Raw genomic sequence first — 25,486 nt, forward strand, 5'->3', positions numbered from 1 at the left:
AGGTCTGAAAACAAGCCCAAAGAAAGCAACACATACATGATGTTGTGTAATTTTAAACCAAAACTAAGTCCTCAGGATGACTTTAAGACGTGAACATGGTCATTTTTGTTTTGTAACATTAAATTAAAAAAATATATTTTATAAAAAAAAAAAATACCGATCCCCGATTTTTTTCTCCCGATCCCCGATTTTTTGAAAATAACGTGATCGGCTCCGATCCCCGATCACGTGACTGGATCGGGACATCTCTAATTTGTGGTCTCCCCCCGTCTTGTCACATAGATTATACTATCTGTGTCGTAGTAGATAACTCTGTGCTGTAATTTCTCCAATTCACTGTACAGTTTCAGCCAGTTTGTGATTTTGACGCTATTTCAGTGAAACAAGGCTGTTTTGAACATTTGACAGATTTATGCTTAATTCTCTCAAAAAAGATACTGAAAGATACACTTTTGTATTTAAAAAGCTGAAAAGTAGATAGTGAAGTACTTTGTGTCCGTAGATTTCCTTAAGAATCTGACTCTTAATGGCAGTTTGTGATTTTGAGGCTATTTAAGTGAAACAAGGCTGTTTTGAAACATTTGACAGATTTATGCTTTAATTCTCTGAGAAAGTTACTGAAAGATACACTATTGTGTATAAAAGCTGACCACTAGCATGAAGTACTTTGTTTTAGTAGATTTCGTCAAGCATATACACTTTTGTATTCATAAGCTGAAAAGTAGATAATGAAGTAGACTTTGTGTCCGTAGACTTCGTTAAGATTCTGACTCTTAATGGCAATTTGTGATTTTGAGGCTATGTCAGTAAAACAAGGCAGTTTTGAAACATTTGACAGATTTATGCTTAACTCTCTCAAAAAGTTACTGAAAGATACACTTTTGTGTTTAAAAAGCTGACCACTAGCATGAAGTACTCTGTATTAGTAGATTTCGTCAAGCATCGAACTCTAAAAAGCAAGTCTTTTGATTTTAAGACTTTTTACAGACACTCGGCAGATTTATGTGTAAAGATTTCGTTAAGAATCTGATTCTTAACACACCATCCCCCCGAGAGCCAAACATACTCACCCCCTGCAGCAGCTCAGGTGTGAACCCCCCCCTACAGAATGTCAGTCACTGTGTAAAACTTTTTTTTTTGACACTCTGCAGATTTGTGTGTAATTCTCTCACAAAGGCACTGTAAAATACACTTTTTATGTATGCAAAAACCTTAAAACATTTCTGAAAATAAAATACTTTATCTGAATACATTTTTCTTTAAAAGCACTTTTTGAAATGATTTATTTATTATTTCATTGGAGCAATCCAGTTTTGTTGACATCAATGCTTTATTCTCTTTTCTTGTATTACTAAGATACTTTTAGTTACACTTTAATGGATGCAAACCTTTTTTACCGGGAAAAATATTCATTAATTTGTAAGGAATTCGTTTTCTTTATGTCTCTCTAAAAGGCAAGTTTGTGAATGTAACACTGTTTCGATGAAACACAGCAGTCTTGATAACTTTACATGACTAACATTACTTTTCTAAATATATGTTTTTTTCAGAGGCATTACTTTGATTTCTTTCATGTTATTTTAAACACAACATTACTTCTTTCATATTTTTCAACATACTGTGATTTTTTATTTTTATTTTATTTTATTATATTTTTTGAAAAAACGACATAGTGATTTCTAACAAAATACAACATGCAACTAATACATTATACAATATTACGACTTTTTGAGATATTTTCAACACAATATACTTGTACCTTTTTTATAGGGCTTCAGATATTTTGCATGTCTGCATAAACACGATGTCATCTTTCTTGAAGCCGTTTTACAAACAAGTGAAAAATAATGGCTGTTTTCTGCTTCTTCATCCTCTGAATTTTCCTCCCCCGTCCCTCTTCCTTCTCATCTCACAGATAGTGTCCTAAATCAACATACCTTCCAAAGCTTATCTCTACCCCACATCAAAAGGCCAGCTCCACAGTGTGTGTGCATGTGTGTGTGTGTGTGTGTGTGTGTGTGTGTGTGTGTGTGTGTGTGTGTGTGTGTGTGGGTGTGTGTGTGTGGGTGTGTGTGTGTGTGTGTGTGTGTGTGTGTGTGTGTGTGTGTGTGTGTGTGTGTGTGTGTGTCAAGTCCTTCAGGTTTTTGGCCTGTACCAGTGATTTAGCCTGACTTGATAGGCTAGAGGGCAACAGAGGATGCTTTGGACAACTCAAATTCGTTCTTTTTGTCATTATTTATCAAGACAGCTCCAAGAATTGATCAGGTTGAAAACCTTCAAAACACAAAGGACAAACAAAAGTTAGCTCACATGCTACACAAATTACAAACATTTTGCAGGTCTCACTGCATTCTCAATAATAACAATAGCACCACACACTATGTTTTAATTAAAAAGGATAAATTATTACTTTAAAACCACATCATTAACTTAAATGAATTAATAAGAGTGTTTATCTCCACTTGGAAACAAGCACCAGAGAAAACCTCATCTGAACACCTGCGCCGTCTAAATTACACAGAAAACAAACGGAGCACAGGCAGACCGCGCTGCGTAAATAACACAGCTGATAGCGCAACAGCACTCTCGCAAAATGTGGCACCAGATCAAGTACATAAACACAATAAACATACCAACGGCGTCTCCGGAGCCTCACACACACTGTCGCCTGGTTCTCTCTCCGTGGCTTTGAGAACAAGAGACTGGCCATCACAAACGACACCCCTTTTGTAGCCGTGTTGCCGGAAGCGGCATTCATATTTTCCCTACAGCTCGCTTCTGAAAAGTAGCCCACGCTATCAAAATAAACAAATACCCTCTCCTGGTATTGAACAATACTATAATAATAATACTCTAAATGAAAACACATAATTATTTATTAGTCCGTTTTTCACAGATATTATATATTGACTTTCGTCTCGACAGTGTGTGTGTGTGTGTGTGTGTGTGTGGTGTGTGTGTGTGTGTGTGTGTGTGGTGTGTGTGTGTGTGTGTGTGTATCAGTACACAGGGTGCGTGTGACGCGTCTAGTGCAGCAGCGTAGTAGTATAGAGATGTTTGTAGATGGTGCATGTTGCATGCCGCTACTCTGCTCTGCTTGCTACTCTCTGCTTACAGCTGCTGCCACCAGCTAGCCCCCCTCGGGGGGTGAAAAGAGGAGCCGAGTGTGTAAGTCTCCTCCTGCTGGTACACAGCCTCTCCACCACCAAGACTCCTGCAGTGCCTCCCCGTGGCCACACATGGTAACTGGGTCCTTGCGGACCCAGGCTAAACTGGAGGGGATCTCGGAGCAGCAGGGGGCCTCAGAGACGCGGCGTATAGGCCCACCGTCGTGTGGATATGCCCTGACGCCCGTCAACCCCTGCCCCAACTATGGGTAAATAGCCCCGCTGCCTTGTGGGTAAGCCTATTTAGGCAAAGGCTGAGGGAGCATACCCTGACAGAAAAACAATGTGCTGGCGGTGCGCTATAGGCGGGCCTTAAAAAACTAAGGACCCGGCAGCCTCCTGCAACCAGGATGGGGGACTGGTCGTCATGGGTCACCCACGCCACCGGGTTTATCTCATCGTGGTGAAGATAGTGCTACCGTGAAATGCGCACCCCCTATGGCACTTAAAAACTTCCTTGCGCAGGTATCCACCTCTGACCATGGTGAAGTACCTGGACCTTACAGCGTGTTGAAGTCTGGCGGCGATGGGGTTCTGGCGTCGGGAGCAGGTACGAATGAACTGGAAGCTCTTAGCTAAGAACCCTGCACAGCAGCAGCACAGGGTATAGGTCGCTAACAGCTCGGACTGAGTGGAAGCTGTTTTTCGGCAGACCCCTGTGCGATTGAGCAGCCCTATTTAGGGGCCACACTGCTCACCCCAATTGGGGAAGGGCCTAGAAAAGGTGGCCTAAAAATTGCCCACTCAACCTCGCCTGGATAGGATACCGCACCTATCGGGCCATTCCATTACCGCGGTCGAAATACAAATAAAAATTACGGACGGAAATCACGGAAATCATGAAACTTAAGACTGGCAACATGGAATGTAAGGTCTCTCCTGGACTCGTATGGCAGCTCTGACAGACCTCATAGGAGAACAGCATTGGTTGCTGCTGAGCTGAGTCGCTACAACATCGACATTGCTGCTCTGAGTGAGACCAGAATCCTGGATGAAGGCTCTCTAACAGAGGAAGGGATGGGCTACACGTTCTTCTGGAAAGGTTACCCGTCGGGAGGGCAACATCTGCATGGTGTAGGACTGGCCATCAAAAACACTCTACTACCAAGACTCGCTGAAACACCTGTTGGCATTAGTGAGAGACTAATGACCCTCCGTATCCCCCTGGTTAAGAACCGCTTCGCCACACTTCCCAGTGCATATGCACCGACCCTGCCATCCGAGAGTGAGGCCAAGGACTCTTTCTACCAGTCACTGGACGAGGCTCTTCGCCGGATCCCCAAGAATGACAAGATTTTCTTGCTTGGTGATTTTAACGCCAGAGTGGGACAAAACAGCAGCCATGGAGTGGAGTGCTTGGCAGGCATGGAGTTGGCCAGGTTAATGCAAATGGGTTGAGATTACTCACTCTCTGCTCTGAGCATAACCAACACTATCTTCCAGCAGAAGGCTAAATACAAGACTTCGTGGATGCACCCTCGTTCCAAACACTGGCACCTGATAGACTATGTCATTGTAAGGCGAAGTGACATCAGAGACGTTCACATCACCCGTGCCATGAGAGGTGCAGAATGCTGGACAGATCACCGTCTGATCATTGCCAAGGTCCACATGCAAGTGGACTCGTTGCGGCTGCAAGGACCCAGAAGGAGGAGACTAGATTGCACCCGCCTGGAAAACCCTGATGCAAGGAATGAATTTCGTTGCTCCCTGGCTGAGAAACTAAGGGGGGTGGAGTTGTCCTTGAGCTCATCTGAGAACACCATGGACCAGAAGTGGAACTCTATCAGCTCGGCTCTCCATGAGGCAGCAGCCCAAACAATCGGCTATAAGAGCAAGAACCATCAAGACTGGTTTGATGAAGACTCGGAAACCATCCATGACTGGCTGAAGGACGTGCACAGAGCACATCAGGCAACGTTAAAGAGCCCCTCGTCCAGTAGCACCAGGCAGCAATGGCAGAGAATTCGTCGGAAGTACAAAGGGCTACTCGGGTCACGCAGAATGAGTGGTGGACTAAAAAGGCACACGAAATCCAGTCTTTTGCCGATAAAAATGACATGCACAACTTTTACAATGCTGTCATAAAGATCTACGGCCCAATAAGCCGCTGTATCTCTCCCCTGAAGACAGCAGATGGCCTGACAGTCCTGAAGGACCAGCATAGCATTCTGCTGAGATGGGCTGAACATTTTGGTACCCTGCTAAATCAAAACTCTGATGCAGACCCCACCGTCCTTGACGACCTGCCTACACTTCCTCCTATGCACAATCTGGACCAGCCCCCAACCTTCCTGGAGGTCCAATCAGCTATCCGTTTCCTTAAAAACATCAGTCCCCTGGTAATGACAACATCCCTGCTGAGCTATTGAAACAAGGAGGCTACCTCTGTACAAGAGCATTACACAAGTACATCACGAGGTCTGGGCTGATGAGATCGTCCCACAACAATGGAGAGACGCCAATGTTGTCACCATTTACAAGAACAAGGGTGACAAGGCTGTCTGTGGCAACAGCAGGGGTATCTCGCTCCTTGCTGTCGCCGGTAAGGTCCTGGCAAAGGTTATGCTCCAGAGGCTGATTAAAAACACCACCGAGTCAATACTGCCTGAAACACAATGTGGATTTAGGAAGAGCAGGAGCACGGTGGACATGATTTTCACAGCTCGACAGCTGCAGAGAACAGCATCAGGACCTGTTCATGGCCTTTGTCGATCTCTCCAAAGCCTTCGACACTGTCCAGAGAGAACTTTTATGGAAAGTCCTTATCAGGTTTGGCTGCCCCAAAAAGTTTGTCAACATCCTCCGCCAATTTCATGACGTAATGACAGCTCGGGTGACTATAGGAGGACAAGAGTCTTCCCCCTTCCCTGTACACACAGGGGTAAGGCAGGGGTGTGTATTAGCACCAGTACTTTTTAACATCTTCCTGCTATGTGTCACCCAGCTTCTCCACAAGGAGATTGAGGACAGTAGGGGTGTGGCAGTGGACTTTCGTCTAGATGGCAACCTCTTCAACATAAGGAGGCTCCAGGCAACCACCAAACTGCAAAGGGAGAGAGTCATTGAGCTACAGTATGCAGACGACTGTGCTCTCGTATCTCACAGTCCACAAGACCTCCAGTCTGTTCTCACTGCTGCGTGAGAGCGTACAGCAGGATGGGACTGACCATCAACACCATCAAGACGGAAGTAGTTTGCCAGTGGAGTACCAACATCCCATCTACACCACCTACCTTCACTGCTGCTGGTGAACAACTGTCTGTTGTACCATCCTTCAGATACCTGGGGAGCATTCTCTCTGAAGACAACATCATCGACAATGAGGTCCAAAACAGGATCAAGCAGGCATCAGCTGCTTTTGGGAGACTCCGGCGTAGGGTCTTTCAAAACAAGAACCTCCATCTCCGCACGAAGGTTTGTGTCTACCAAGCCATCTGCATCACTACCCTCCTTTACAGCTGTGAAGCCTGGGTAACTTACAGCCACCACATCAGGACCCTAGAGCAGTTCCACATACGCTGCCTTCAGCGCATCCTAGGAATCACCTGGCGTGATCGTGTGCCTCACTCTGAAGTACTCTCGAAGACCAACTGCAGGAGTGTTGAGGCCACAATTACTCAGCACCAGCTACGATGGCTGGGCCATGTAGTAAGGATGCCCTCAAACCGCCTGCCTCGCAGAGTGCTATATGGCCAGCTACACCATGGCCGACGCTCTGCTGGAGGGCAGAAGAAGCGCTATGACGACCAGCTGAAGACTGCGTTAAAGAAATGTAAGATCAGACCTGAGGCCCTGGAGGACGCTGCTGCTGACCGTAAGACACCTGGCGCCAGCTGTACTGGGATGAGACCCAAATGCTGGAGGAGGAAAGGACAGCCAGGAGACAGGAGAAGAGACTCAGGAGGAACACGCCTACAGTTGCCGTTGCTACTACCACCACATACACTTGTCCTACATGCAATAGGATCTGTGGGTCCAGGATAGGGCTATTCAGCCACCAAAGAACTCACCGGTAGAAGTGGACGTCATCATCGGATTCGATGGACAACCATAAGCAAGCAAGTAAGCAAATGTGTGTGTATGTGTGTGTGTGTTATTTGTTATTAAGGTGGGGGGGGGAGGTCATTTTGGAGAAAAGTCAGTGTCTTTTGCAGTCAAACCGGGGGGAAATCTGCCCCTTCCTTCAGACTTCCTTACAGAGCCCCTCCTCCAACCCCCACGAACGCTCACATGACCAAAAGAGGGCACGAGATAAGTTTGTGCACAGATCTTTTGGCTGTACTCTGAACCCGGCCCAGATGCTGCATTCGTTTCTTGACTGGCTCTTCGGACGGTTGGCAGCAAGTTGTCGCACAGGCTAATTAAACCCAATTCGTGACGTCTCTCGGCCATGTTTCTTTTTTGAAAAGTGACTAGGTAAGTGGAATTGCCTGTCTTTTTTAAATTTAGTTTTGAGCATATCTCTATACACTCCTCTGCTGGCCATAGCCTCAGGAGGGGCGGGGCAAAGGGGGGGAGGCTGGAAGGGTAAGCATTTATACAGAGATTAACATCAAAGGCTTTCACCAATGTGAAATTACACCTGCCTGTTATAACACATCACATCAAAGGGCAAACATCAAAAGCTAATTAGATTAGACAACAAAGGGCTCTGAGGGGCAGGGGTCAAAGAGACTATCTTAATCAATACATCAAAGAACTATACAACAAAGGTACTGCCTGGGGCTTTTCATTCATATCTGATTGCAGGCTAATTATTCAACTCTCTGGGGCAGGGGTCAAATACCTAACCCCAAGAGACTATCTTAATCAATACATCAAAGAACTATACAACAAAGGGACTGCCTGGGGCATTTCATTCATATCTGATTGCAGGCTAATTATTCCATTCTCAGGGGCAGGGGTCAAATACCTTAACCCCAAGAGACTATCTTAATCAATATATCAAAGAACTATACAACAAAGGGACTGCCTGGGGCATTTCATTCATATCTGATTGCAGGCTAATTATTCCACTCTCAGGGGCAGGGGTCAAATACCTTAACCCCAAGAGACTATCTTAATCAATACATCAAAGAACTATGCCGGGGGCCTTTCACGCCAATCTGATAACACACACATCAAAGAATGGGAGGCGGGACATGGGAGGCGGGACTTAGCTCATTGGCCAATGGGAGACGGACTTATCTCATTTGCATAATTGGGGGCGTGTCCATATGTCACTTTCTATGCATACTAATTTGACGAAAGCAGCATGGTTATAACTACTGGTGATTACACCCAGCTTGCCAGAGGAGGCAGGACCACCTGAGATCATTACACACCTGTTGTCTATCCCTATCAATTGGTGATTTGTATTTAAATGAAACATATTTGTAGCTCTAATGTTTTAATTTCTGATTAAAATTAAGCTATTTTTTACTTGTTGTGAGATGACAAGGCTCCATTAAAAATAAACCTATTTTTTGTGAATTACTGAGTTTAGGCACGTTAATAAAATTGTAATGAAGATGACAACAGCATATTATTTGTTAGTGCTTTCATGTCAATTCGGCAAACATATGATACATTAAATGATCGTGAGGATGATGATTGAAAATCGTTTGTTTGAGCCGGGCTGCATTTCCTGATGAAAAAACAAACCGATTGTTTTTGTGGTTGTAGTAAGCCAAAATGGATTAAACAACATTATTTTGTTAAATAAAAACATGGTGATGTTTTGTAAATGATTACATGTCTCTTTTTTAGTACCGTAATTTTCACTGGTCCCCTCCCCAATCTGATCAATGACAACATGTAGAGCCGCATGTCATCATTTCAGCGCTGGTTGTCTTGGTGGTGCCCAGCAAACGATGTGGGCTTCGTAAATAATTGGACAGCCTTCTGGGAAAACCTGATCTGATTAAGAGAGATGGCATTCATCCTACTTTGGAAGGTGCAGATCTAATTTCGGCAAACATTTCAGAGCTTTGTGGACAAACTGGAGTTGGGACCAGGAGGCGGAGTCGCAGTCTTACACACTGCTCTGCTCTCTCTCCATTAAAATACTCAATATTAACGGTGTGTGTCTCTGCCCAAGTAGATACAAGTTGGCTCACACCCACCAAGTCTGGGTGTAGTATGCCATGTCTGAGGCCCAGGTTCCGCAGCTGTGAGGTCCTGATAATTTATTCCGGGAAATTACTCAGACCTACTAATTGACCTGACCGAAGTTATTGAGTCTATGTAAGTTTACTGCTTGGCTCAGATCCACCAACGTCAGCAAGATCTCACCTCTATTAGCTCCCCGAAGAACCAGGTTCAATTAACCTCCATTTCAATTCAGACAACTCTCTTAAATCTGTTTAAGCGATCCCGAAGGATTTTGATATCAGTAAAGGTATGGCCCTACCTAAGTGTGAGTGTAGCAGGGTGCAATCTTACCTTTGAAGCAGGAGAGGTGAGGGCAGATGTCTTTTAAGTTGTCCCAATCCAAAAGGTGGGATCAGTTTATTTGAAGAAAAATAGGTCCAAACTAATACAGGGTTTTTACCTTCTCTCTTTACAACATTATAATCATACTAAACAAAATGATGCTGTGATCATGTTCAAATATGAAACTTTAATTCACAGTCTTACATTTATTACCAAAATTGTAATTTAACTGCCCAATTCAGTTGTGATTTCTAAATCTCCCGATAGAATTTAGAGGCATTTCCTCATAAATGACCGGTGATAATAAAAGCACATTCAAACTTTCATTTTCACCCAATCAATTCACATCAATTTCATGCCTTTTTTTCGACACAGACGGCGGGAATAACATTCAAAAACCCATTCCTATCCGCATGAATTCGGAGGAAGATTCCTCACAGGTGGCGGGACTAATATTCATACACGTTTTCCGACACAGATGGCGGGAATAACATTCAAAAACCCATTCCTATCCGCATGAATTCGGAGCAAGATTCCTCACAGGTGGTGGGTACTAATACTCACAAACACATCTCAATTAATTCCACTCATTCACAAAGTAATTCACTCAGCGTTCAACGAAGAAAATCAAGAGATATTTACCAAGTTTGAGAGAACCTTACCGAGAGCTATTAACCCAGCTCTGAGGGCCAGAGCCTACCGGGAGAGAGTATACCAGGGGAACCCCCTCTCTCTCTCGCTCCCTTCCAAAAAGCCAGTCTCTTCATGCTCAAAAAACCGGATAGAAACCCCAAAAACACCTCCTCCATACTCAACCAATGAAAAAAACTGGGCATGGCCACTGATGTACAGGACTGGACATATTCTATTGGCTATGGTATAAGACAAACCTTCCCATGTTTGTGTAAAAAAGGACTTGACCAGACATATTCTATGGCTATGACATAACCACCTTTTTGAGGCCTCAATGTATTTCTCCTTAAGTCCGGAGCCCCCCTCCCTGCTGTGAGAGGAGAGGAAAGAAACTGCCTACTCTCTTATCAGAGAGTAAGGCATAAATCATTATAGGCCTTACACTCAATTTAACAAACCACTTGTGTTTTGTTTATACTGTAAATATAGAAAAACCTAAAATATGAAGCATTTTCATTGTGGGCTATACAAGAATATAATTGATTATATTTGATTATAACTAACTTTCGTTTTAAGTATTCAACATACTATGAAGATCTCAACACCCTCTTTTTAAAATGCAAAGTTATCAAAACATCAACAACTAAAATTGTAAGCATTCATACATATTAAAAAACCATCAAGAAGCATTCTCATTATGGGTTCATACAAGAATATGATTGATCATATATGATTTATAATTAACTTTTGTTTTAAGTATTCACTTGATACTATGATCTCAACATGTCGTACTGCCTCCGTTGTTTGTGCACTTCATTGGCGAGGTCGTACTAAAACAGCACCTGTTGGTTTTTGTAGAGGATGTCTTTTTTTGCCTTAGCTGCCTTTATCACTGTGACTTTGTCCTTAGAGTTCAGAAATCTCATTATCAAAGTTCTCGGTGGAGTATCACTGTCTCTCTTCGGCCCGACGCACTCTTTCCATCACTATCGGGCACCGCAGGAGACCCAAGTCCAACGCCTCCGGTATCCAGCCTGCCAGAAATGAGCAAGTGTCCGGGGCCCTCAGCGCCCTCAGGCAGGTTCACCACCCTCAGGTTATTCAGCCCAACCTCGTTTCCATGTCAACGACTTCATCTTCCAGAACGTGTTTTTGTTCATCAGTGTTTTAACTGTCTCTTGTAATTCAGCGTGCTTGTCCTCTACCGTTGATAAACGTACCTCTGCTTGTGTTATTCTTTCAGTACAGTCAGTCAGACCCTTCCTAGTTTTCTCAACAGCAGTCAGAATCTCTTCCAGTCTGTTTAAAAACTCTGACTTTATGCTGCCTATTGCTGTCAGTATTTCTTCTTTAGCCCCGGTGAGCTCGGTGTTAGCATCTTGACTAGCTCTGTGCTCCATGCTTTGTGCCCCGGAGTTAGTTAACTTTGCTTGCGTCTGTGTTTTCCCCCTTTCTCTGTTTGACTTTCCAAGATTTGGCATCGCTTCTTCGATACCAAAAGTTGCCAACACTTCTGTAGTTTTATTCAGGACTTCTAAAGGATTGTAGCGGAGCAGGGTTAATCGTGGCTTAATCGCTTGCGCTCATACCGGAAGTCCATTATTATTATTATTAATAATAATAAAGTCGTTAATCAACAGTCAGTGGTTATAGTATAAATCAGCAGATCATTATGAGAAAAACATTAAACATATTGTCGACTTCTGTTGATAAAGATGGAGTTTAGATTAAGTCATGTATGAATATTACTAATTAATTGTCATATTTTTTGATTGCACATGCAGATTTGACTTTGACCAAAAATGTCTTATCACACTAGGAGCAGGTATCACATTATATATCACTTACAGGGACTTACGCAAACAGTTTAAACCTAACAATAATCACTGTCCTCAGTTTCTAGATTAGTCTCCAGGGTTGTCCTCAGTCTCTGGTTTTAAATGTCTCTCTGGATCTGAGCTCCTGGCTGGTTCTGGTCCTCCACAGTACTCTCCATCAGCTTCTGTTTCCATGTGTTCAGCTGAGCTGCTGCTGGCTCTGTTCTCCTCAGTCTGAGTTTGATGGAGCTGTGAGGACTGACGACCAATACACGCATGGCTTTTGACCATATGACTCCAGGTGAATCTTTTGTCACAAACACTGCAGCTGAATGGTTTCTCTCCTGTGTGGACTCTCATATGTCTCTTTAAACATCCTCTTTCTGCAAAAGATTTCTTACAAATTGAGCAGCTGAATTGTTTCTCTCCTGTATGGATTCTCATATGGCACTTTAAATGTCCTCTCTGTGCAAACAATTTCTTACAGACTGAGCAGCTGAATTGTTTCTCTCCTGTATGGATTCTCATATGGCACTTTAAATGTCCTCTCTGTGCAAAATATTTCTTACAGACTGAGCAGCTGAATGGTTTCTCTCCTGTGTGGATTCTCATGTGTTTATTAAGATTTGACTTGGTCCCTAATTTTTTCTCACACAAAGAGCAGCCAAATGTTTTCTTTTCTGCACACTTATGGCTTTTGACCTGATGACTTTGGGTGTATCTTTTGTCACAAACACTCCAGCTGAATAGTTTCTCTCCTGTGTGGATTCTCATGTGTTTCTTTAAATGTCCTATCCGTTTAAAAGATTTCCTACAAATTGAGCATATGAATGTTTTCTCTCCTGCACTACGTCTTGAATCACTGACAGGGTCTTGTTCATTTATCTGAGAGTTTGAACATGGTTCTCTGGTCTTCTTCCAATCAGCACTGTCTTCAGTGTCAGGTTCAGAAGAGTCTCCAGGGTTGTCCTCAGTCTCTGGTTGTAAATGTCTCTCTGGATCTGAGTTCCTGGCTGGTTCTGGTCCTCCACAGTCCTCTCCATCAGCTTCTGTTTCCAGGTGTTCGGTCTGTCTTTGATGAAGCTGAGAAGACTGAGGTTTCTCTTCATCATCTTCACTCTTCACAGGGACAGGAGTGAAAGTGAACTTGGTGATATCAGCCTCCTCCAGCCCTTGAAGCTGCTCCTGTTCCTCTTTAATGTGTGGGGGGGGCTCTGGGTCCTCCTGGTTTGGCATATTCTGGTTTTGATTTCCACCTTCCGTAAACAATTCCTCTCGCTGGTGATTGCTGTTAAATGTTTCATCACTGTGGACAAATGTATGTTTCAAAGAGCTTAAAACTGACAGGCCTTCACTGCTCTGTTTCCAAAAATCATCGTCTTCACTGTCTTCAGTCTCTGAAGAGTCTCCAGGGTTGTCCTCAGTCTCTGGTTGTAAATGTCTCTCTGGATCTGAGTTCCTGGCTGGTTCTGGTCCTCCACAGTCCTCTCCATCAGCTTCTTTTTCTATGTGTTCAGCCGAGTTGCTGGCTGGAGGCTCTGCCTCTCTGTTCTCCTCAGTCTGAGTTTGATGAAGCTGTGAGGACTGACGACCAACACATTTATGGATTCTGACCTGATACCTCTGTGTGAATCTTTTGTCACAAATACTGCAGCTGAATGGTGTCTCTCCTGTATGGATTCTAATATGGTCCTTTAAACTTCCTCTCACTGCAAAAGATTTCTTACAAATTGAGCAGATAAATGGTTTCTCTCCTGTGTGGATTCTCATGTGCAGATTTAAATATCCTTTCCATGCAAATGTTTTCTCACAGACTGAGCAGCTGAATGGTTTTTCTCCTGTGTGGATTCTCATGTGGTCCTTAAAATGTCCACTCTGTGTAAAATATTTCTTACAGACTGAGCAGCTGAATGGTTTCTCTCCGGTGTGGATTTTCATGTGTCTCTTTAAACTTCTTCTGTGCTTAAAAGTGTTCTTACAGATAGAGCAGCTAAATGTTTTTTCTCCTGCACTACGTCTTGAATCACTGACCACTCCATCAGCTTCTGTTTCCAGGTGTTCAGTTTGTATTTGATGAAGCTGAGAGGACTGAGGTTGCTCTTCATCATCTTCACTCTTGACAGGGACAGGAATGAATGTGGACTTGGTGATATCAGCCTCCTCCAGCCCTTGAAGCTGCTCTCCCTCCTGACTGCTCCAGAGTTCCTCCTGTTCCTCTTTGATGTGTGGGGGGGGCTCTGGGTCCTCCTGGTCCAGACTGGAGCTCCACTCCTGCTGCTCAGGGGGAACCTCTTCTTTAACCACCACCAGCTGCTGGACGTCTGCAGGAAACAGGAAACACATATTCAGAAAAACTATAGAGTATCAGAATTATCCACGCCCTATTTTACATGCTTGCCTATTGTTTTTCTATGTCCCGCCCACTTTGTATTGCTTTTGGCTCAATAGTCTGTCAATTACACCTTTTTTCCCAAATGCCCTGGAGAGTGTCAGTACTGTAGCTGATATAAAACGTAGTAACACTGCCGGTTAGCAAGGCATCGGCCGTTCACGTTCAATCATACGATATCAATCTTTTATTTTATACTCTTATACTAAAAGTCACTTCCTGTATTGCCATGATAAAATGGACATGCGAAATAAAAGTTTAACTTCCGGTGGAATACACGCAGACAGTGTGTGTGTAGTTACTCTTTTGTCATGTTGTAAACTATGTTCACGGTATTCCTACCCTAATATGGCAATGTCAACAGTTTGTGACCTGTCTGCAGAGTTGTTAGCTGAGAACTGGTGTTGGAGTTTCTCAGACTAGTAGTTTAGCATCTCTCACCGCCTCGCTAAACCTGTACTTGGACTCATACAGGTGCATCTCAATAAATTGGAACAGCATCTCGAAACATTTTAATAATACATAAGACCAATACAAAAGAGATGTCCTAATATAGAAGTGCTGGCCTTCTGAAAAGTATGTTAATGTTCCTGCTGTCAGTTGGACCTCCTTTAGCATGAATAACTGCATCAATGCGGTGTGGCATGGACACTATCAGTCTGTGGCACTGCTGAGGTGTGATGGAAGCCCAGGTTGCTTCACTAGCGGCCTTCAGCTCGTCTGCATTGTTGGGTCTTGTGTGCCTCATCTTCCTCTTGACAATACATAGAATCTTTTTTCTCAAAATTCTGACTTTTTCCCCAAAATTCTTACTTTTTTCTCCAAATTTTGAATTTTTCTGAAATGATGAATTCTTTAGAAAATGTCTAAATGCTGCCCTTTTCAGATGACCTCAGAAGATTGACTTATTTTTTAAACCACAAAATTCTGAATAATTTTCTCAAAATCCTGACTTTTTCCCCAAATGCTGAATTTTTCATAAATCTGTACAATCTGGCCTTTTCAGAAAACCTACGAATTTTGACTTTTCATTAAAGTACTTTTTTGTTGTTGAAATCCTGACTTTCATTCTGACGGATTTTGGGCTGTTCGAAAATAAAATGTACACTGTGGATCCTAGAAGGGACAGTGTTGATGTGTCTGGCTGCCGTGATGCAGGCCTGACTTTTGAGCAGAGAAAGGAGTTGTTGCTGTTGCAGAAAGAAATGGAGAAACTGGCAGTGGAAAAAATGAGGGGAGAGGTAGAAATTAAAAGGCCTGAGTTAGAGGAGCGGAGGTTGAATTGAACTGCTGGAGGTGCTTGCCGTGCCTTTGGTTTCTCTGGTAGAGCGAATACTCCGTTTGACGATGCCAGTAATCTGTGAGTTGTTCCTCAGTTTAGTGAACGAGATCCAGATACCTTTTTCTCCCTATTTGAGCGTGTGGCTGAAAGCAGAGAGTGGTCTGATGTTGATAGTACCTTATTGTTACAGTGTGTAGTGTTGTCACGATACCAACATTTTGATTTCGATACCGATGCCAAGTCAAGAATTGGGTTTTTCGATACTTTTCTTAAAAAAAGGGAGACTGTCTTAAATGTAATTATTGTGCAGATAATTAATTCTAACTTCAGAATCTTTTTTCCAGTCATAACAAACTTCTAAACAATGAAAACAATCAATAAAATAAATGACAAGAATCCGTATTAACTCAAATTAAGCATCATCTCAAACAACTTTTTTGTCAAAATAGATTTGTATATTAAACACAATGAGGTCTCCGACAAAAAATAGAACATTAAAAGCCCTACTGTTTAGCAGCATAACTGGCTTGATCATGTCCCTACTCAGACTAAACCTTGCCAAACCTGGCAGGCAATCTTTCATTTTTTATTCAGTTCCTTTGTCTTGTTAAGATTTTTGGCCAAGAAAATTGGTTTCTAATGGCGCATTTCCACTGCAGCGCGTAGCACGGTTTAAGCGTGCCGTGTCAAACCCGGCTGAGCCTGACCTACCAAGGCCTAAATATACCGTGCTAAGCCGTGCGAGGCCCTGCAGTGGAAATGCGCCATAAGTGTTCCTCAGTCAGTCTAGAACGCCTAGGACTGCAGATGTTTCCAGATGTGCTGAAGACGCGTTCAGGTGCACAGCTTGATATATATATATATATATATATATATAGATAGATAGATATCCCTAAATAGTAATAGAAATAAATAAATAGAAATAGTAATTCTTTTTTTATTATTATCCACGTAAGGGAGCGAGCCGAAGATGAAGCGACCGACACTCAGCGGCTTGCCCACATAAGGGAGCGATATCACGTTAGGGATATCTAAACCTTTTAAACATATACCGTTACCACAAGCTACAACGGCGTCTTTTTTGTCAACAAGCCGAGGCGCAGTGGCATTAGCGCTCCCACTTGCAGCCATGCTTCTCGTTTTTTCACATGCTTTGGCAGCTAGTGCGTCCACGAGAGAGGGGAGGCACTTAGAGCGTGCATGAGAGGGGTGGGACTGCAGGCACGGCTGCAGGGAGTGGAAGCAGAGGGCTGAACACACACAGGAAATACGGCTCTTATTAAAACAATGTCATTCTTAAAATACCGATACTAATGAAACGGAGGAATTGTAAGGTTTTTAACGGCAGGGTATCGCGGTACCTTTCTGCAACACATGAACTACACATGCTGGCTATTCTGTTTCGCAACATGTTCTCTATCTATGGCACGTCTCTACTGGGAGTTGTAGTTTTAAAAGACGTTTTCGTATTTCCCATAATAAGAAGTTCATTCAGGGTTTCATTTCAGAAATAAAACCAGCTTGAAATGCTATTTTGGTCTGTTACTCCTTTTTGTTTTAGTTTCTGTTACCTTGTAGGTGCTTGTACTGTTAAGTAACTTGAAAAATAACCATAATAACCGACATGAAAACATTTTGTGATATATATCGTCTATCGTGATACTGCTTGAAAAATATCGTGATAATATATTTTTCAATATCGCCCACCCCTACTGCTGCGTATGATTCATACATTCTGAGCTCTGTGCTGCCGTCTCCGGACAGTTCTGGTACTGGGACTTTGTCCGGATGCGAGGTATGGGAATGAATGTTGTGCCTGTTCCACTGCATTCTGTTGTGCTTGACTCTGGTTTGGTGCAGGGTGACGTCATCATGGGGGTCCGTCCTGTACTGCAGATTGAAGCTGTGGATGTAATCCTTTGGAACGGCCTGGCTGGCAGTCGTGTGTGGGCTGAGGGTCCACCACCTTCTATAGTGACTTTTTCACCCACTGTGACTGTTAACCCAGAGGAAAAGTGCTTCCCTGAAGTGTGTGTAGCTTGTGTTGTGACACGGGCTATGAGCTGTGCACTGGAGGAATCAGAGAAGGGTGAAGAGGTGAGTGAGATGGATTCTGTAGTTGTTCCTGACTCGTTGTTATCTGTGTGTCGCAGTGAGTTAGTGATGGAGCAGAGAGCTGATCCATCTCTCAGTCAGTTATTTGATGCGATTCTCTCCATCGAGGATGGAAATAGCGACACTGGGGGCTATCTGCTGCAGAGGCGTTGCAGAGGCCCCAGGCAGGAAGTGGACCGGTCAGAGCATCCGGCCCATTCCCAAAATAAACTAATTTTGCAGACCCTATCCCTCCGTAGTCTTTCAAGTAGGAGGAAATGCCAGCGTACTCCTCTGGTTTATAGGCACTGTGTAAATTATATACAGTATATAGAATAATTATGATGCTGAATTAATTTTTTTACCACTAAAATACAGCAACACATCTTTGATCCATGTAGTTTATAACTGGAATATTGCAATTATTATTAACTTTCTCTGTACAAAGTAGCCTGTCCAGGAAATATGCCCAAATCAGCAAAAACTGCGAGCCGGCAGGCAAGAAGCTCCGCTTCTGAAATGCGCCCGGTAGGGTATGACGCCGGAGGAGGCCGGACCAAAACTGCCGTGCCGTGACACGATGAAGACGGACCCGGTGGAATCGAGGGGTGAAGGTGAAGCTGAGGCTGTAAAACAGCGACCAGTAGTTTGTCTCTCGTTCTCCTGTTTTGAACGAGACAGTTCCTCCTCGTACACTGCTCAAACAGAACAAAGATCTCTTCAGCAGCCGCAGCGAGTTGCTGCTTCACCAACGAGAGCAGCACAACACTCATGTTTACTAAATCACCACTTCCTGTTTCTCTCACTCTGTGTTGCTAGCCTGTTACCAGCTAGCATGCTAAGCTAGCTTCTAGAGTCCGAGCTAGAGGCTTCAGAAGAAAGAGCACAAAGTCAGAGGTTCATCCAGACACACAGACAATGGATCAACTGCTCACACACAATTCCTCAGGAACACCGAGAGAGAACCATGGATGTAGCGAGAGCACCGACGAGAGGCGATCTGGTTCCGTTAAGGCCCTGACACACCAGGCCGAAATCGGCCGTTTTCGTTAGTCGGACGACGAAGCGTGCCCTGTCGCCCAAACTCAATTTGGTGTGTCGTCCGTGACATGCCTTATTTGGCCTTTCATGGCCGACGCACGGCCGATTCAACATGTTGAATCGGCCACAGGCAGTCGGACAAAGAAATCACTCTTATTGGCTGTTCAGCTAGCGAATGAGTGCATGAGAAGCGAAACGGTTGCTTGAGAATGTCTTCCACAACAAACACTCCAATGGCTGATAGCTCCAGTACCGCACGAAACATGTTTTCGATGGAGGAGAGTGAAAATGGAACGCACATGCTATTTGTTGTTTGTTTATATCACGCAGTCTGTTCTTCTTCTATGTCTTCTGGTTGTTGCCTCTTTTGAATGACGAATACACACTACCGCCGCCTGCTGGTAAGGAGAGTTATTGCCACTCACGCATGTGCAGTTCGTACGTGCTCGGCTGAAGTGTTTGCGGTGTGTTCCAGTGCGACACATGGCCAAGATGCAGGAGAACACAGCGACGCAACAGTCGGCGTCGGCGAGTTCTCTGGTGACTGCTTGGTGTGTCAGGGTCTTTAGAAAGAGCGGGACCATCACTTCCGGAGCAGAGGACTTCAAAATAAAAGCGGCTATGATTTCCCCTAGACAATGTTTAAACCTTTAAGATACACAGACAGTGGCGTTTTTATATCTACAAAAGTGGTGGGGCACAAAAAACGTAGATGTTTATATATAAGCTTCTGCAGTGATTTGCAGTGATGTTCATGGCTGGTGAGGCACTGGCACTGACGCTTTTTTGACAGTTCATCACAAGGATACCCAAAACAATTTAATTTTATCATTTAAATATTGGATTGTTCTCTCTTAGTAAGATCCCATTTTCAATAAAATGGTGGTCTTAAGTAGTTATAAGAGAGCAGCAAATGTCAGAATGAGATTAAGTACCTGATGAGAGTGATTTATGACCCTCATAAACCTTTGTCCCGCCTCCAATTCCCTTTGATGTGGCACCTGTCACTCTGACATCCCTGACCTTTGACACTTTTATGGCTTGTTTGTTTATTGTTTTATTGCCCCCTCATAAAGAATGTTGCTCAATATGGGGCGATAAGACATTTTTGCCTCTTTGATGTGAAACCTGTTAGAGCAGTGACCACCAACTGGCGGCCCGAGGGCCACATCCGGCCCGCCAGACATTCTCATCCGGCCCGCACGACGGGGTGACTGTGGCGTTGGCGGAGTGGTTACTGTGTTCGCCCCCCACCCATTTCTTTGTTTACAACGTCTCGTGAGTAAGGTGCAGTACCAGAATCCAACAGAGAGGCAGCAGCTGCGGGACAGTAGACTGGTACTGCGAAACCTTCCCTTCCCTGAAGAAGAAGTGATCCTTCGTTGTGAAGAGTCTGGTTAATGCGCTCCGCACCACAGCAGTAGCCCCGCTGCGACAGAGTCCAACAGAGAGGCTGGAGCTGCGGGACAGTAGCCTAGAAGCAGGGTTGGGTTGTAACGGAATACATAACGGCGTTACGTAATCAGAATACAAAAATCAAGTAGGCTAACTGTATTCAGCTGGCGTTACATTTGAAAAACGAGTAATCTGATTACAGTTACTTTCGTAAACCTGAAGTGAATACATTTTGGAATACTTATTGGAATTATTGGTGGAAAAGTTTCCTCACAAAATGTAATATTCATTACCGGCAGAACTGTGTGCACACTGCACACTGCAGCATGTCTGTGAGCGAGAGAGAGATGCAGCGTGTCTGTGAGGCCCCGCCCCCGCATGCAGATGAGAGAGAGAGATCTCTTTTAAAATATATTGAAAGTTAGAAACGGAGATGGTTAGATAAAATGTGCAAGATAACGTTTATGTATCAATTCTTTATTGTCGAAATGATGACATTTCATAATGGGATGAAATCAAAGTGAATGGCCTGCTGCTGCTGAATGCATGGGGCAAGTGACTGGAAAACGTTAAAAAAGTTATTACATCGTTTCAGATAATAAATAATAATGATAATTCATTTTATTTAGGGGCGCCTTTCAAAGCACCCAAGGACACCTTACAATTCATAACATATTCCAAGGAAAGGTTTTAAGACAGTACAAAGAATGCAGTCCGGGTGATGTTTTTTATGTGGGTGAGATGAGAGAGCTGTCCAGAATGACACCAAGATGTCATGTTTGTGTTCTTGATAAGCCATTAAAACAGTAAAATAAGTGTCTCCTGTGCACCAAAACATACCCATCTGTTATGGAAAAAGAAAGTATTCCAAAAGTAATCTGAATACTATTTATAAAATTCTGGGCTATATAAAAATCGCTGGCCCGCAATAGTGTCTATTGGTTACATTTCGGCCCTTGGACAAATGTAGTTGGTGATCCCTGTGTTAGTGTCCTTAGTAGGTCATTATTGTCAATGATAAAAACCAATATAGTTAATGCTGATTGTATGACTTATTTAGCTGTTATTTATTGTTTTATAGCCCCCTCATAAGTATGTTGCTCAATAGGGGGTGATAAGACTATGGCCCCTTTGATGCGACACCTGTTGTAGTGTCCCCCTAGCAAGCTATTACAGTCATTGATTATAGTATGACTTCTTTCAGTCACCTGTTGTGGTTGTAATGCCCTCTATAAGGTCATGTTCTTTAATAGTGGGTTAATATTACTTATTGACTCTCTATATGACAAGTTATTGTTTAATTACTTTATTAACTATAAGAACAAAATTCACAAAACCATACGCACAAAGTGCAAAACACCGCATGTATACTGCAAAATGAAGCACTGCACCCAAAACTACAGAAACACTTACCAACACCAAAGTTCTCCACCAAATGGCACACCCTTTATTTATAGTACAAGACACTTTGTCCAACCAACTACACACCATAGTGCTTTAGCTAAAGCACACTCCTCTGTTATGGCGTTCTGTATTTAGAGAATTCTGCATATAAAGATTGTTCAAGTCTACACAAATATGTGCAGAAACACAAGTATACTGATGTTATACTTTTAGTGTTGTGTCGGCGTTGCTCTACAGCGGTGCGGTATGCTAATGGGAACACACGCCAAACATGCTAAATCATATCAGAAGGCATCACCCAGATTTGCCAATCACCGGAGCCCGGCAAAAGACAACAGCAGTTCAACAGCTGATCCCCGCTGTTTTTAAGAAGCCAATAGACATGAAAGCAGTGAGACCAAAATAAATAACGGAAGCTTTTGGCATGTGTTTTTCAACAGCTATGCCCCTTATGTAATAGTAGAGGACCCGGCTTGTATTGATTGTGATTGAAACACTATCATATTATTTATTTTGTAATATTTTCAAGACGTTCTTTTTAGTTGTACAGCTTATTGAACCTTTTTGTTTGACATCAGCCATTATAGATAATACGGCCATCTGAGTGTGTGTGGTACTGTTTTTGGTTTGTTTTTGTAATAAAGTTAATTATTCAAAATGTTATATTTCCTTGCACGACTGTTAAAAAATAAATAAGAAACAAACCTGGAATTATGCAATTGGAACTTTTTTTTGCTTTTTCTTGTTGTACCGAACCCGTACCAAACCGTGACCCCCAAACCGAGGTGCGTACCGAACCGTGAATTATGTGAACTGTTACACCCCTATTGTCTCCTGGTACTCATTTGAGTAACCAACTAAGAAAGTTAAGTGCACCCCTGCATATATCCATTGTTGTTGTAAAAAAGTTCTTACAGCTTTTTCTAGTGTTTACATTCTGATTGCTCAGTCAACAATAAAGCAGTTTAGTGTTCATGGTCATTTGACATGTGTATTTGTTGAAATGGCAAACAAGTGAATATGTCATATTGCTGTGTCTTACTTAGAGAACCGTGTGCAGTGTTTTGCAAAAAGTGCCAAGTTGAATTGCAAATTTGGTTTAGAGCTGAAAATGTGTTTAGAGTTTTGGAGATTTGCGCCGAGGTTTTTCTCTTTGAGGGTGAGATTAAAAGATTTTGCTTCATGTGAGATTTTAGTTTGTTAGCAACTGAAAAAAACTGTAATTGTGTTTTGGGAAATTATATGTAAGGAAATATGTCAAAGAATAGGGCATACGGTTTCTAAAAGTAGTTTGATACTCTATTTATGTAAATTCACTGAGGAAATGATTGCAAGTGACAGATAGTTGATCCAAATCCTGCTAATATCCAGCAAGAAAGCTTTCACTAGGAAATTGGGGTAAGGAAGCACCACCAACGAAAAACCGATGGGTAACAATTGTGGAAGAAATATTTTTGATGGAAAAACTGATTCAAGAATTGTGATTACAAGAAACACAACTCAACAGAAAGTGGGAACATTGGACTCAAAACAAAGACATTTGACTGGAACAATAGCTAACAGATACATGTATCTTCAACACTATAATAACATGAAGACATATCCAAGGAATTGTATTTATTTATTTGTTGTTATTGCCTTGCTGGCCTTTCGTTGCATGATTATTATGTTGTTTGTAAAGAGCATGTTGATGCCATGTATATTGGGACAATTAAGATATAAATTAAAACAAATATATTTTACATTGTGAGTTTAAGTCCAGTTATCCAAAGAGATGCCACATCAAATAAGAGTGGCAACAACAGACTGGTAGAAGATCTCCAACATCTTGCTGCAGCGATCCCGTAGGATTCTAGGATCTGTAATGAGGTGTGACCCTATCTAAATATGAGTGTGGCAGCCGTGCAATCTTACCCGAAATCAGAAGAGGACAGCGCAGAATTCATTTAGGTAACCCCAGTCCAAATGGGTGGGATGGTTTTATTTGAAGAAATGGTCCACACTTTTAGACCGTTTTTTCCACAATTCAGTTTTACATTTCTTACATAACATTCTAACTTCAACTGCCCTCTTCAATTGTGACATTAAAAGATAACTTCAACTGCCCTCTTCAGTTGTGACATTAAAAGAGAACTTCAACTGCCCTCTTCAGTTGTGACATTAAAAGATAACTTCAACTGCCCTCTTCAGTTGTGACATTAAAAGATAACTTCAACAGCCTTCTTCAGTTGTGACATTAAAAGTATAACTTCAACTGCCCTCTTCAGTTGTGACATTAAAAGCTCACTTCAACTGCCCTTTTCAGTTGTGACATTAAAAGTATAACTTCAACTGCCCTCTTCAGTTGTGACATTAAAAGATAACTTCAACAGCCTTCTTCAGTTGTGACATTAAAAGTATAACTTCAACTGCCCTCTTCAGTTGTGACATTAAAAGTATAACTTCAACTGCCCTCTTCAGTTGTGACATTAAACGTATAACTTCAACTGCCCTCTTCAGTTGTGACATTAAAAGTATAACTTCAACTGCCCTCTTCAGTTGTGACATTAAACGATAACTTCAACTGCCCTCTTCAGTTGTGACATTAAACGATAACTTCAACTGCCCTCTTCAGTTGTAACCTTACCAAGTTTGAGAGAACCTACCAAGGAGAGAGGGGAAAACCCCCGCTCCCTCACTTTCACTCTCTGAGGTGGTGTTTTTATGCTCACACAGGGACACAAAAAAACAAAGACAAACCTTCATACCCATATTTGTGAAAAAAATGGTATGGCCTCTAGTGTGCAGGGCTGGACGTGTCCAGAAATATTATCCTATGCTAAAACCCATGTTGGGGCTCCAGTACTTTTCCCTTGAGCCAGGGGCCAACTTCAGTGCACGACCAGCTATGAGTGAAGACAACTGTCTCCCCTCTGCTAAACAGTGAAACCCATAAACTATAATAGGCTTAAAACTTAACAAAACACTTGTGTTTTATACTGTGATTATAGAACAACATGAAATATAATGCATTTTCATTGTGGGTTATAAAGGATTATATTTGATGATTAACTTTTTTTTAAATTATTATTCAACCTAATATGGAGACCTCAACAAGAGTGTCCAGGGTTGTCCTCAGTCTCTGGTTGTAAATGTCTCTCTGGATCTGAGTTCCTAGCTGGTTCTTGTCCTCCACAGTCCTCTCCATCAGCTTCTGTTACCATGTGTTCAGCTGAGCTGCTGGCTGGAGGCTCTGCGTCTCTGATCTCCTCAGTTTCAGTTTGATGAAGCTGTGAGGACTGACGACCAACACACTTATGTCTTTTGACCGAACGACTCCAGGTGAATCTTTTGTCACAAACACTGCAGCTGAATGGTTTCTCTCCTGTGTGGTTTCTCATGTGTCTCTTTAAATCTGCTCTCTGTGCAAAAGATTTATTACAGACTGAGCAGCTGAATGGTTTCTCTCCTGTGTGGATTCTAACATGTCTCGTTACATCTGCTCTCTGTGCAAAATATTTCTTACAGACTGAGCAGCTGAATGGTTTCTCTCCTGTGTGGATTCTCATGTGTTTCTTTAAATTTCCATTCTGTGCAAAAGCTTTATTACAGATGGAGCAGCTGAATGGTTTCTCTCCTGTGTGGTTTCTAATGTGTTCCTTTAAATTACCACTCCGTGCAAAAGCTTTATTACAGAGTGAGCAGTTGAATGTTTTCTCTCCTGCCCTACATCTGGAATCACTGTCAGGTTCTTGTTTATTTTTCGGAGACATTGAACCTAGTTTTCTCGTCTCCTTCCAATAATCACTGTCTTTAGTCACAGGTTCAGAAGAGTCTCCAGGGTTGTCCTCAGTCTCCGGTTGTAAAT

At 42.7% G+C, this 25,486-nt stretch overlaps 1 protein-coding gene and 1 pseudogene across 1 annotated transcript; one reads left to right on the forward strand and one right to left on the reverse strand.

Annotated features, from left to right (window-relative positions):
• Window positions 1–3,239: 3,239 nt before the first annotated feature.
• LOC117441572 (uncharacterized) lies at window positions 3,240–6,312 on the forward strand (annotated as a pseudogene).
• Window positions 6,313–9,628: 3,316 nt separating this feature from the next.
• Window positions 9,629–15,171, reverse strand: LOC139433300 (zinc finger protein 233-like). Its single transcript, XM_071202236.1, has 3 exons — window positions 15,030–15,171; window positions 14,066–14,355; window positions 9,629–13,618 (listed from the first exon to the last, which is right to left on the reverse strand). The coding sequence occupies exons 1-3, from the start codon at window positions 15,169–15,171 to the stop codon at window positions 12,122–12,124; spliced, it is 1,929 nt and encodes a 642-aa protein (XP_071058337.1). The 3' UTR covers window positions 9,629–12,121.
• Between the last annotated feature and the right edge of the window lie 10,315 nt (window positions 15,172–25,486).

The sequence above is a fragment of the Pseudochaenichthys georgianus genome, unplaced genomic scaffold, assembly GCF_902827115.2.
Source record: "Pseudochaenichthys georgianus unplaced genomic scaffold, fPseGeo1.2 scaffold_180_arrow_ctg1, whole genome shotgun sequence".
Taxonomy (NCBI): domain Eukaryota; kingdom Metazoa; phylum Chordata; class Actinopteri; order Perciformes; family Channichthyidae; genus Pseudochaenichthys; species Pseudochaenichthys georgianus.

Coding starts and splice junctions, on each gene's coding strand:
- LOC139433300 (XM_071202236.1), bottom strand. CDS start 15,171: ATGAGGCACACAAGACCCAACAATGCAGACGAGCTGAAGGCCGCTAGT. Junction 14,356..15,029: donor AGTTATTCATGCTAAAGGAG/GTCCAACTGACA, acceptor TGTTTCCTGCAG/ACGTCCAGCAGCTGGTGGTG. Junction 13,619..14,065: donor AAACAGAAGCTGATGGAGTG/GTCAGTGATTCA, acceptor GTTGGTCGTCAG/TCCTCACAGCTTCATCAAAC.